The sequence below is a fragment of the Melopsittacus undulatus genome, chromosome 4, assembly GCF_012275295.1.
Source record: "Melopsittacus undulatus isolate bMelUnd1 chromosome 4, bMelUnd1.mat.Z, whole genome shotgun sequence".
Taxonomy (NCBI): Eukaryota; Metazoa; Chordata; class Aves; order Psittaciformes; family Psittaculidae; genus Melopsittacus; species Melopsittacus undulatus.
The window spans coordinates 56,583,027-56,596,947 of record NC_047530.1 but is presented as its reverse complement, the minus strand read 5'-3'; the positions used below and the strand labels follow the sequence as shown (position 1 = coordinate 56,596,947).

Genomic DNA, 13,921 nt, shown 5'->3' with positions numbered 1-13,921 from the left:
GGAAGTTAGATCACTAATGATTTAAAGTAAATAAAATTAAATCCATCATGGGTGGACACAGTGAAACCAATAGATACATGCTGTGCAAGAACAGCTTGTTTGAACAAATACGGATGGTAGCCATTCAGCAGCAACAGCAGTACCCCCCCAGCAGTTCATCACCAGCCACAGACAGGATCTGCTCACAGACAGGACCACACGAGCATCTCCCTCCTATCTCAGGTAATAATAGCTGCATAGTTTCAGCTAGTTCCATTACATGCCTATGATATTTCTGTTGACTTCTCCAGAAGATAAGGAATGTTGGTACAACTTCTGTTGTACGCATGTATCAGCATTTCCAAACAGCACAGCCACGCTAAAGGCAACAAGAATGGGCTCCTAGGCAGGGTCTGTATGGAGTTACGTGGTGTTTTCTGCCCATATACCAAATTGTGCAATGGGTTTGTTATTTGGTATGTAAAGTTATGAGACTGGTTTAATCATTTTTAGACTTAAAGTGATGGAGCTTATTCATATTCCTTCAGGAGTACATTGGCGCATGTGTGGTACTCATAGCGGCTGTCACTTCTATTACCAGTTGCCTGTATAATAAGCTCTCTTCAGGACTTGTAGGCTTGGGACTAACCTATGCTCTTATGGTAAGAATCTCAGAACCTTTTCTGTCTTTCCCAAACATTTTTTTTGCAATTCAGGGCACAAAGATGAACAGGAAGATTGAAGGTGTCTGTACATCTGTAGTGGGTACTGTAAGATCACTGAAACCATGTCTCAGCTTCAGTTCACATGCAATGGTTGACATATTTGAGCGTATGCTTTCTGTTTTTTAGATAAAATATTAATCAAAATGTTAGTTCAAATATGTCAACAAAACATGGCCAAGTTGCATCATATTTTTTATATTGTCTTGCATTGTGAAGAGTATTTTTTCAGTGCATCAGTTGTGAGCATGCCCAGGTATACTAGTCTAGACTGCCAAACCTGAAGTTACCAAGATGCTGTCTTTTTACTTGCGTTTACTGTTTCCCTTCCTCTTTTCTGTTAGTGTAGTTTAGATTGCTGTACTACCAAAGTATCTGTGCACTGCAGTTAGGAAATTTAGCCTTTAGTCATTGTTGTCAGCCTGTCCATGTGCACCATTTTGTTCATTCACAACTTCAGTTTATTAAGGCTGAACAAGTGTTACTGCGGAGGAATATAAACTGCATGCTGGTCAAATAATGCAAACTACTAAAAAGCTAGTATTTAGCCGTGTATTTGCTTTACATCAGGTGTCTAACTATCTGAATTGGATGGTTCGTAACCTGGCTGACATGGAGATCCAGCTGGGTGCAGTGAAAAGAATCAATGGCCTGCTCAAAACAGAAGCTGAAAATTATGAAGGGCTCCTTTGTAAGTGCAGTTTTGTGCAGCATGCAGAAAAAGCTTGCTGAAATTTTAATGATTTGCAGTATATTACCATGACAAATATAGTAAATCACTTAATAAAGTGATTAATTTATTATGAGAGGGTTGAATTTTTTTTCCCCTGTACTCCTGGTTACAGCTGCCTCACAGATTCCTCAGAACTGGCCAGACAGAGGGGAGATCCAAATCCAGAACCTCAGTGTCCGATATGACAGCAACTTAAAGCCAGTGCTGAAGCATGTCAATGCCCACATCTCTCCAGGACAAAAGGTAAAAAACTGCAGTGATTCTGAGAAGCTCTTTAGACTAGCACATAGTAGAAATCAGAGTTGAAAAAAACACCATATCAGAGTATGTTTTGATGACTGAATTAAGGATTTTTTTTTTCTCTAAAAGAACACAGTGTACTAGAAAGGAGTCTGGGGGTTGGTGTGTTTAGGCATACATTAGAGTGAGACATTAGAACTAACACCACTTCCCAGTATCCCAGTGCCCTTCTGTTTGTTAGACCTACTTGCGATCCTTCCCATGTGGCTCCCTTGCGTATCTTTCCGTCATTGCCACTGTATATATGACTGGCCTTGATTTATCTATAACTGCTTCGATCTCTAAAGACAAAGAGTGAACAGGATTCTGTTATAGCTAGTTCAGTTTAACTGAACTATCTGGGCATAAAAATCATGTGGATCAGAACAGCTCCTATACCCACTCATCTTACGTGTCAAATACAGACTTATCCATTTTCTTCTACCTGATGTTCATTTGCTTCTTGTTTCACAGATTGGGATCTGCGGCCGAACAGGCAGTGGAAAATCCTCCTTCTCTTTAGCGTTTTTCAGAATGGTTGACACCTTTGAGGGTAAGATTATACTTTTGTGAATTGCTCAAGCTTAGCTCCTAGAAGTGCTTTCTTTAACAGCAGCAGCTTTGAAGTGTGTTTTTTGAATCTGCAGGACACACTCTCTGGCCTTGCTTAATACAATATCATCTGCCACTTAGCAGCTGTGCCATTCATAAGCTGTATCAATGAAAATTCTACCTGACAGAAGCAATAGTCCAAGAGTAACTGAGGACAGCCTTTGGTGCTGTTAAACCACAACAGTAGGAGCAAAGCATAACAAGGGAAGGAGTCCAAGTACAAGAAGGATCTGTACACAAGGTACAGATTAGGACCCACTGGCCCAGGAAACTCAGCTACTGGGGATTGCAGTTTGGCTTGCAAATGTGCTTCCCTGCCTGTCAGTTTGATCTGCTGCCCTGGAATTTCCTGCCATATTTCCTACTGTGTGTGCCATGTCCGTGTGCCTCACACAACACTCCTGTGCATCTCAAAAAAACGTTAGCCTCAGTTTCCCACACATCACCCACAGGGCCCTTCTGCACAGCCAGACAGCTGTACCTGGAGATAAAATTCCAAAGTGCTCTATAGTAATTTGGCTTTCTGAAACATTGGTTCCCCCTTGGTAACTAGTTCCTAATTGAAGCAATATCTTACCTTGCTGTTTGATAGATGTTTATAATGGTCAAGCAGATAAGTAGTGTGTCTAATCTTTCCTAAAATATTACAGGTATGCTTCATATTCATCCTAGCTGAGGCTTAGTCTCAAGACAATTGTGCTTGCTGCTCAACCAAAATGTGTTTCATTAGTGAATACGGGAATATGCAATTCAAGGCCTGTTCCTGCTGTACTGTATCGCAAGCTGAAAGTGAGCCGTGTCTTTGCCAGCAGCTATGTGGCATGATAAACAGTCTAGTAGACTATCCATTTTCTTTTGAATAGGAAGGATTATCATTGATGGTATAGATATCGCTAAGCTACCCTTACAGACGTTGAGATCCAGGCTGTCAATCATTCTACAAGACCCTATTTTATTCAGCGGAACAATCCGGTGAGCATTAAGCACCAGCAATAAAAAACATATAAGAGTTATATGTTATTATATATTATAATTATACAATATAATGACTTTTGCAGACCTGGTGGTAGCCAGCTGTTTAATTGCTGTTGTCTCAGTTGCAGTAGGGAGGACCGCTGCCTTCTGTCTTTGCTTTTTACCTACCCCTGCCACACTGCACCTTTCCAGTGCCTGAGCCTGGTCAGCACGCTGTTGGCATAAGTCATCCCAGAAAGTCACTATTTATTTTGCCAGGATCAAGTAATCAGTTTAGCTCACTGAGCAAATATCCATAACCACCCAGCACTTCCTGAAACACAGCACTGCACCAGCTACTAGGAAGGAGAAAAGTAACTGTTATAGCTGAAACCAGGGCACTCCTACACCTATTTTCTCCTGACTGCCTTAAAATATGAGACGCAGACTCTCAGAAAAAAATGTAGACTTGAAAAATTAATGTAGAAAAAGAGAAAGCAGTAAAGCAATATAAGAATTAATGGGGGATGCTTGCAGTATTTTATCCTGGAACCTCTTACCCGTGTTGCTTTCTAGTTTTTGAGCCATTCTTTCAGCTGTGAGACCAAATAACCTTCTCTTCCTCCTTCTCTGAGAGGTTGATGCAGTAGAAACAATGGCAAAAAGCTCCACAGTTTCTAGCAAATGGCTTTCCCTGTCTGTGGCATTTACCCTAGAAAGGAAAAGTACAATCCCCAGTGCACAGTTACATCACCTATAGTTACAGTTTCTACGTATTAGTCATTAGAGTTCACTAAAAATGATACAGGCTTTTGTGTTTGCTGACTCCATGCTAATACAGATCTCATGATTATCTTCTGAACTTGCCTGGAATAGAGCATTATTCATTCATGTCATGTGACTATATGCCTTTGTTTTATTAATTAACCTATTAAAATTATTTAGGCCAGCACTGGTCACTCACAGCACATACAGCAGGAATAAAACATGCAAATAAAGTGTTACACATCATTGAATCTTTTATTTCTGATTATCATTCTATACACTGATAGGAGATTCTCATTTGTTGCTATCATTTCTGGGCCACAGCAAGCTAAGATAGCATTCGTCTATTCATAAGTCCAAGATTTGTTCAGTTGTACAGAAGACTTGCATTTCATATTTCAGTATGAAGCTTGATTGTTCTGTTTAGCATTTATGTAGCAGTAAAGAACAGAGACACTGAATTGAAAAGGAGAGATGGTAGAAATTTGGCCTTTGTTAAAAAATGTTAATTTGAACTGATCATATTCACAACCCTTTTTCTCTCCATGTTTTCTAGTAAAACATAAGAATTTCTTCAGTTTATTCAGAACAAAATAACTTCTAAAACCGTAAAGAGATCTGCAAAACAGGAAGTTTTTCAAATACTGCTCAGCTGAGAGTCGGATTTTGTTCTTAATCACATTGTTATAAATGTTGACTGAGTCTACAAAATTCAGAGCATTTATATCAATGATAAATCAGAATCAGCCCCAGATGCTGAGCACATGATTATAATTGTTTTCAGGTTTATTTCTAAGCTCACTAAAAGAAAAAAACATATTGTAGAAGTTTATATTGACTGACACTCTTTAATTACACATAACTGTAGGTTTAACTTGGACCCTGAGAAGAAGTGCACTGACAGCATGCTGTGGGAAGCATTGGAAATAGCACAGCTCAAGCATGTGGTGAAAGCGCTACCTGGGGGTCTAGGTAATAAGACTTTCTTCTTGAGAAAATTACTTCCAGTGTGCATAACACTCCCGTTTCACATTTTCTACATATTAAAAAGGTAGTTGCTGAAGAAAAAGCTTTTTAGGTTTTTAGAAGGTGACAGAAAGTGCTTACCTGCAGGCAGAGGTGCTATATCCATCTAACTCCCCTACCAGCTGCACCTGTGCGGCAGAATCCTGCTTCTATTCAAATTAATGATAAAATTATTATTTCAGTATGTCTTTGTCATGAAGCACTGGTTCCTGTGAATTCAAATAAGGTGTCAACAAGTTAGGTGTTACCTAGAATATGTTCTTTTCTATTTTCCAAGTCATATCCAAGGAGGAAGACTTTTTAAAGCTTAAAGGTGTGAATCATTCGGCCATGAAACAAACCAACCAACGCCCCAGAACACACAAAAAGACATAAAGAAAAACTTTAAAAATGGCAAGTTATACAATCTTTAGGTAAAGAAATTATGTTACTTTGACAGGGGGATGCAGTAACCTAAACTGCACACATTCCAGAGAAACTCACTCCTAAACATCTGTAGTTACTTTGATGTCTAATAGATGTAAAGAATATAGTGAGACAGAAATAGTAGTGAGACAGTACTAGTTCTTGTGAGCAGTGGAAATAAACAAGCAAAGTGGAGTGACCAGGAGCTATAGACCTAGGATATGTTACTTTGAGAATCTTTATGCTGAAAGTGAGACATTATTTTCCAAGCATATGCTCTACTCTGATCTGACCCTCTTGTATACGCACACACACAGAGCACCTAAATACTGGTTTTGTTATATCATTTCCAGATGCTATAGTCACAGAAGGGGGTGAAAACTTCAGCCAGGGCCAAAGACAGCTGTTCTGCCTAGCAAGGGCTTTTGTGCGGAAGACGAGCATCTTCATCATGGATGAAGCCACAGCATCTATTGACATGGCAACGGTGAGTTTGGACTGTTCCTGATTTCTTGTTTTCCTTGAGGGGGAGGCAACTGCTAATGTGCAAATAAACAGGTGGAAAGCAATTCTATCCACTCGGTAATATGCCTACACCATATTTAGTGCAGATGTGTTTACAAGTCCAAGATAGTTGTGAGTCAATCTAAAGAGCTTTTAAATCATTTTACTAGGGGGTTAATAGTTATTCCAGCATTACCTGCATTTAGAAAATGAAGTGGTTTTCATTGGTAGCTTGATATTCTAAAAAAAAAGAAAAGCTTTGTAAGGTCAGTATTTTTTTCCTTTGTTATGTTGTTATGAGAAATGTTTCAGTGTTCTTCTTTCTAAGAATAAAGAATATAATTGGAGGGGTTTATTTCAACAGCTACAATTTTTAATTCTGGCAGCTAAGTTAAAATACATTTTTAATTTTAATGCATTTAGGATATAGTTCCTCCTTTGGGATACATATCTAAAGCACAGGTAATAGCAGATAAAGGTATTTATGCTAGTGACATTTGTAGGCTGTTTGGTATACAACAACGTTTCCTAAATAGCAAAGGATAAGAACTTGTTGAGTGAGAACTATGCATGCTAAGACCATCTTGAATATCATCTCCACTGCTATAATATGCCAGGTACCCCATACTCCCTTGCTTATCCCTGCCACCCCTTGGTGTTAGATGTCCCCAGTGTGCTGGGACATTCCTAGACTTGCAGAAGGGTGAAGAATGCAGCACAGACGTGCCAGCATGCAGGCAGCATGGCAGCACCCTGAATTCACCTTTGTTCTCCTCACTGTAAGTCTGAGGCCAGGTTGGCAGGGATTTTGAGGCCAGAGCACAGCTCTTATGCACTGAAGCTGAGAGGCAGTGGTTGGTGGCAGGAGCAAGCAGGCCTAACTGAAGACTAGGCTCTGACTTAGTTCTGGCATGTAGTTAATTTTTCATTTCTGCAATGTAGGATCAATAAAAGCATGGAATAATCAGTGGTTTCTCTTAGTGTCTGTATGACTCCCATGTGACTTCTGTTGTTTGAAAAGCAACAAATGTTTTTGTTTACACAGGAGAACATACTCCAGAAGGTAGTCATGACTGCGTTTGCTGACCGTACTGTGGTTACAATAGCAGTAAGTACAGTCTCTGCTGCTGTTATAATGCAAGCAAGAATCAGAAATGCCACACTGCTCAATTCTTATCAATGTTAATAAATTGTTAATTTGGCTTTTTAAAAAAAAAAATGTTTAATTTTAAGCTTTCTCTTCCATTTTAAACTGCTTTCTTAAAAACATAACAGCTTCTGTCATGGGCTGTGTGAAGCTATGTCCAACTGCCTGCAAGTGCATATAATCCAAGTATGCAGTCTATTTTCTGTTACCTGTTTCAGGCTAATTTAAATTATAATATGGCTTTGACTACTGTGAAATCTGAAGAAGTTTCTTCAAGCTGCAATAATCACTTATCTAAGGACAAGTAAAATTATGTGATAGTTCTGCCACCGGAAAAAAGCAATTGTGTTTCAGAATTAAAAAAGAATTAGAATCCTCCTAACCTTTAAAAATAAACATTCCATCCCTGTTGACAGTCACTGAATTCAAATTTGCATCTTCTTGAAGTGATTACACTGCGATCTTGAGCATCTATTGAAAAATTGTTTATGAGAGAGATTTCACCTGAACCAAAGTAGCTGATTAAACAGATATGCCAGAAGCAATACATACCTTTCAGTCCTCTGTTTCTAAAAATACACATATTTCAGGAAGGTGAAATAAAGTCATTATGCTTCTTAACATTTAAAAATTAAACACAAGTAAAAAAAAACTATGCTCAAGAATCTTAGAGCATCTTTTTATTTCTACCTAGCAAATGTGTAATAGAAAACCTGTTTATCTTATGGTATCCATTCTGTGTGTCATTACAAAAAAAGCAAGGGAATCATAAGCATGAAATTTCCTGCTTTCTCTGCATGAAAATTCTGAGTTGCACTGCATCTGCATTTATGTATCTTTTTCTGTTTGTTTGGGGATAGACTGAGAAAGTTTTATTAGTCTTCCACTAATTAACTTACTTTGAATGTTTTTACTTCCAATGTAAAAGTGGTTTACAGCAGATGAATTTGTATTCAAAATATTCTGTAGTAGAAACATAACATGGGTGGTTGGGGGGGGAGTTAGTAGTAGTTTTGGCTTCTTGTGTGTGTACGTATTTGTGTGTGGTTTGGGGTTTGGTTTGGGTTGTGTTTGGGTTTTTTTTTGTGGTTTGTTTGGTTTTGGGGGGGTATTTTTGTTTTTTCTTCAGAGAAAGCCATATATTCCTTGTTTGTGCTTAGGAAGAATAAGAATAGAATGAGTACAGTATTGTGTCTATGTAATCATCTGTGTTACTTTATCAGGATGGCAGCAATGACTGTATTATACTGAAAGAGATCAGACAACCAGGGCAGCAAGTACAGCTGGAATGTGATATTTCAGTCCCCTCCCCCTCTCTTGTACACTGAATAAATGTCACAGAAGGACTGCAGCAGAGATGAGATTTGTAGATGCCATCAGTGATTATTTTTATGGAACATCTGGCTAGGAAGACACAGAAGGAAATGCAAGAGTTGTTTTGGTACTGAGGGTGCCCAGGATCTCATTATAAATCTTAGGGGTGAAAAGTGAATAGGTAACAGGGTACATAGTATTCTAAGATTAAATATCCTTGCAAAAGTAATGCAGACCCAAAAATCTGATGCAGTTGGATTTTACATGTTAAAAGGGGAATTCTCTAAAAATGAGAGAGCTTGCTAAAAACAAAATACCAAAAAATGGTAGAGAAAAAAAGCTAAAAGAAGAAGCGAGGAAAACTGAATCTGTCAGGGATCATGGAAATTACAGAAGGATTTGGATTCTATTCAGAAATCCCACAGCCAGTGCATGCTATTTGTTAGGACAGAAAGAAGCTGGTGTGGCTAAACAAATGAGAAAAGATTATTAGAAACAAGAAGGCATTCTTGTAAAAGCTGAAGTCATAGCCAAATAAATAAAATAGAAATGATCATAAACTCTGGCATGTTACATGTGAAAATGCAACAAGACAGGCCAAAAAAAAATGTAAGACCAGCTTCTGGAAGCCATCAAAGCTAATAGCAAATCCATGAATCCCTGAAACACACTGGGAGCGAGAAGTCTGTCAATTTATAGGTCTATTTGATGATCAGTACCTGGAAAGAATGCTCAGGAAAGATAACAGTCTTGCAGAAAAGCTGAATTAATTATTTTCAGTAATAACTGTGGAAAAAAAATGGGGAGGTTTCTTCCTAATAAAATAATTAAATGTTAGGGCTTATTAGAAAAAGGGTAGAGAAGAAAGAAAACATCATACCACTATGTAAGTGTATAGTTCACACATACCTCGAATAATGTGTGTAGTTCCAGTCTCCTCATCCCCAGAACGATACATTAGAACTGAAAAATGTTAGGAAGAACAAGATGATTGGAGGTGGGGAACTGCTCCTTAAGGGGAGAGCAGCTGAGTAGGCTAGCCTTCTGCCTGGAAGGACAATGTAACGGAATGCGAGAGAGGTCTGCAGAATCATGAGGCAAGGGGCATCAAGTGAAGCTCTGAGCACCAAGGCCCAGAGCATACAAAAAGGGGTATTTGTGCAGTGGGGACCAAACCTGAAAGAAAATCTTTTCCAAAGGATGCAGATTCAAAGTGTTTCTGAAAGCTCAAGAGAAGATGTGGGAAAGGTCTTAAAGAGATACATAGTCAGTTTTACAAATGGACAAACCACACCAAGCTCAGGAACCCCTCTGACCTAAATGTATTCCAGGACTGGGAGAGTACCCTCGTGCAGTACCGCACTTGCCTTGTTCCCATTCTTCTTTGCTACTTCCTTGTGGCAATGCTTGGTGGAAGGACTTTGGGCTAGGGACACTGTAGTCTGAACCAATATGAATCTTCATAGCCAAGTATCTGTGTGCAGTTTAGGTACTTGAATATTCACGTGGTTCTTGGTGTGTAATGCTCTGCAGTATCTGCACAGTAAACACGGATGACGAGTAGCCTTAACTGAACTTGATAGGAAAATTAATTTCTGGAATTCTGTCTTATCCTGGAATGTATCTGATAGAAACACTGAACTGGTATTTTGTTTATTCATTTTTCAGCACCGAGTGCACACGATCCTCAATGCGGATTTGGTTATTGTAATGAAGAGAGGGGTTATTTTGGAATATGACAAGCCTGAGGTTCTGCTAGAACAAGAAGACAGTGTCTTTGCTTCTTTTGTACAAGCAGATAAGTAATAAAAATAATGAAGCATTTTAAAGTACAATTGTATTATTTTCTAAAAATGTAAAATACCTGTAAATAAATACTATTTCATAATTGAGGTTTTCCTTTTTTAATAAAATGAGACAATTTTTTCCATCTGAAGTATTCATGAATTACCCATCTACTTTCCTTTTTCACATACTACTCGTGTTTTTATTTGCCACCAAAGCACCATGAAATATGGTTGGAAAAAACCTACATGGGTGAAATATGACAGGATGCACATCAAACAAGCATAGCCAGCGTGGAGTTTTTATGTAACTCTTAAACCTCTCCTGCCATTTTATTAACATGTTATTTTTTATGTGTTATAGCCCTACTGTAGATAATGCTTATGACTGATTAAATGCAGAAAGAAGAATTATATACCAAAGGTATTTCTAAAAAGCTTGTATCTCTTTTAATCATATGACTCTGTAAAGCTTTCATATCTAAATATAAAATCTATTTTAAAAAAGTTATGTTGTGGTTTATTGATAGTGCCTGTGTCTGATGGTCTCTCCTTTAATACCATTTAGAAATTAAACACAATTTAATTCCTTTAGTCTTTCTTAGGCTACCTCACTTCTATCCCCACTGAATAATATTATAGGGATTCCGAATGAGACTGAGCTTGACTGGGTCCCAAACTGTGAAGAAGCTAAGAGCAGGCAGGCTGTGATAAAGTATCACTGCTTAATGTCCACAGTTTCCAGACCAGTACAGATGTACCAATTCATCTGGAAATCATCCCTCCAGGTCTGGTAAATAAACTATATTAAATCGTTCACTATGTCTTGGAGCCATGAAAGCTTGACTCATCCTCTCCTAGTTTCATGTATTTCACCCACTGTTGGACTTACCAGTAAATTATGGATACTTACTAAGATAGCTTGTAAGTACCAAAATTATCCTAATTTGGCTAGACAGCTACTTATCCCTGCCCTCTTAATTCATTGACAGTCATTCCAGGATTTACTAATTATTAAGAGGTTAGAATGTCAATAACCCAATGGAAGGCTACAATGAATTTTTCACTATTACTCTTTTTATAGCAACTTTGGCTTTACATCCATTTTTGCCCTTTTTCCCATTTTGAAGAATTCCTAGCACTTGGGAAAAATCATTTGTTCTTTTTTCTCCTTTAGCCTGCTCAATTAATTTGGAATCTGTTTTTTTAATGCTTTATTTTTTAGAAGAATATACCTCAGTGTTCTCATGGGATATGTGTTTTTTTAATGTATTACTTCTAGTGCTGAAACTACAAAACCTGAAGAACTGTTATTGCTGTTCAAGTAGTGCTATCAATTCCAGAGCACAGTATTTGCAGCATCTGCCTGCTATTATTTCTGTAATACCTAAGGGCATTAAATCGCGGCCTGAGAACCAGCAGGAGAGTGTAGGATGAACAGTGATAAAAGGAGGGAGACAGAATACAGTTATGCAGATAAAATGCATGACTTCTGTCACTGCCTGCTGCAGATGAAGAAAGAAAAGGTGCAGTTGGGAGGTAACTCCTCCAGGGACTCATTTGCTTGATAGTGTCAAGGAAAAAAACAGCTGCAGAACTATTGGTGTGTTTTCACACTGTGATACAAGGGACACATTAAGGCTAAGAGGGAAGAGGTGGGAGATAGGTGACTATCCTTCCAGGGTAGCAGAAGAGCTGAGTCAACATAAAGGAGGTTTCTACTACAGCTAATATGCATGCTTGTCTCCTAGATGCCCAGTACTGGTCTAAGGCAAGATCTCATCCTGTAAAAGCTTAGGGAGACCACCACCCTGCAGAAGATCTCAAATTCATGCTGCAAAGAGAGATCTTCAGAAGCTTTGCAACCATCTGTGAAAGATAAAGTGAGGTTTCATATGCTTTTAATAAAGTGCCTGGAATTTGACACTGCAATTTGGACTAGCTCCTATTCCACAAGCCTCTGACAATCTTACCTGGAAAGGAATGCAAGGGAGTAAAGGACACAGCATATCACTAAGACAAAAACAGTATATCTTGAGGTATTAAGAAGTAAGAACACAAAGTACAAGTGCCATACATTTCTATCATCAGTGGGGCTTGTATTTCACAAAGCAGCATTGCAGGAGGGTAGGAAGTGTTGGTTCATATCCACCAATCATGTATCTTTTGAATGGTACCACACTGCTGGATAAATATGTGTGAACAGCGAGGCCTCTTAGCTGCCACTTGGACAGAATACACTTCACATTTCCTCAGCACATTTTATCTAGTCTGGTTTAAATGGGGCCAAGTCCTAGGGAGTTTCTGCCCCCTAACTCCAAACAAAGGGTTAGAGTCTCAACCAGAAGCAGTATTCAAGAAAATTATTCCATGGTGTGAGGCTCACAGCCATTATCTGAGTCATTAAAGCTGCTACCTTGAGTAAGGCGGACCAGAAGTCATTATTAAATCAGGTCCACGAATGTATTTTGCATGGCAATGAAGCATTACTAAGCAAAGTGCTGTACTAAAATGGGTGCAAGACAGCTCCAGAGCAGCCATGTGAAGCTGCTGAGGGGAGCTGCCATGTCCAGACTTTCATTTCTCCTCTGGGATGGGTCTTGGCTGGGTCCCACAGGTGTTAGTGGGATAGGCTGCCTGTGGAGATGCAACCTGGCTCTGTTTTATTTTTTTTTCCACTTTCTACAAATGCTCCCATTATACAAAAACCTTTATAGCATTTACTCCCTTGTCTTAGTGTGGCTATTTCATCCTCTTCTACTTATTTCTGAGGGAACACAGCACACCTGCTACATTAGCCCTCTTACTAGCTCTGCTCATGCCTTCCCCTCTGGCTTCGCATAACCAGCTTGGGTCTCTTCTGTCTACCCACTCTCACGGAATGCTGATTCATAAGGCTTAATTCATGTTAGGCTAACACTGCATAGCCTTTGAAAGAAAGGTCTGCTTCTAAAGGCAGAATAATACCACAGTGCCAAGTAAATTTTTATTTAAGTTATAGCAGTATCTTATTTGATAGCCATTAAAGTTTGGATAAATTGGAGCAGAGGGGAGTATTGAAATGTAAAGCCTATTTTGTGGATGGAAAAAGTTACCCTTCAAGATACTATAGAGTGGGATTGTTAATTCCTGTGAGTTCAATTTGTTCAGCAGCTCTTAACACAAATATGTTGGCTCAGTCAGCAGATCTGTCACTTTTTTTCATTAAGTGTCTGTTACTTGATCCACAAAGACAGGGCTTGTTTTAATTCTGCTCTAGAAATTCCTCAGCTGAAGCCACTTGCTTTGCTGTCCTATCTCAGCAAATAAGTGCTCAGAGGTGAAGAAAAATAAGTAAGTGGCAAATGACAGTCCCAATAAAGAACAGAAGTGGAAACAAGAGAACACCCTTCTAACCTTACAGAGTTCAGGATTCCTTAAACCAGCATGGTGACTGTTCGTGAAACACTCCTGGTTGTAGTAGGCTCCATGCATGAGGGGTAGCACCAGACTATGAAGCAATTTACCTTTCCCTTTAAAACACTCCTGCCCAACATAGGTTTTTTCATTCTACATCCACGTAGTTGCCGCCCTCTGGAGGAAAAGGTATAGAACAAAAGAACGATTAGAAAAAGAGTAAGGAAGAAATGGCCGGAAAGACCTGACTGCCTCTTAACAACTACATGCATCTCTGCAAAACTGTGTGAAATGCTACTTA

General features: G+C 38.9%; 1 protein-coding gene across 1 annotated transcript in view; it reads left to right on the top strand.

Moving 5' to 3' along the window:
* Positions 1–10,269, top strand: part of ABCC8 (ATP binding cassette subfamily C member 8) — a 74,800-nt gene extending 64,531 nt beyond the window's left edge. Inside the window, exons 31-39 of the mRNA XM_031052735.2 lie at positions 528–641; positions 1,272–1,392; positions 1,547–1,677; positions 2,188–2,266; positions 3,189–3,297; positions 4,913–5,016; positions 5,829–5,962; positions 7,025–7,087; positions 10,109–10,269. Of these exons, the coding sequence (XP_030908595.2) occupies positions 528–641; positions 1,272–1,392; positions 1,547–1,677; positions 2,188–2,266; positions 3,189–3,297; positions 4,913–5,016; positions 5,829–5,962; positions 7,025–7,087; positions 10,109–10,246 (993 nt within the window). The 3' untranslated portion in view covers positions 10,247–10,269. The remainder of the gene's footprint in view (positions 1–527; positions 642–1,271; positions 1,393–1,546; positions 1,678–2,187; positions 2,267–3,188; positions 3,298–4,912; positions 5,017–5,828; positions 5,963–7,024; positions 7,088–10,108) is intronic.
* Positions 10,270–13,921: the final 3,652 nt, after the last annotated feature.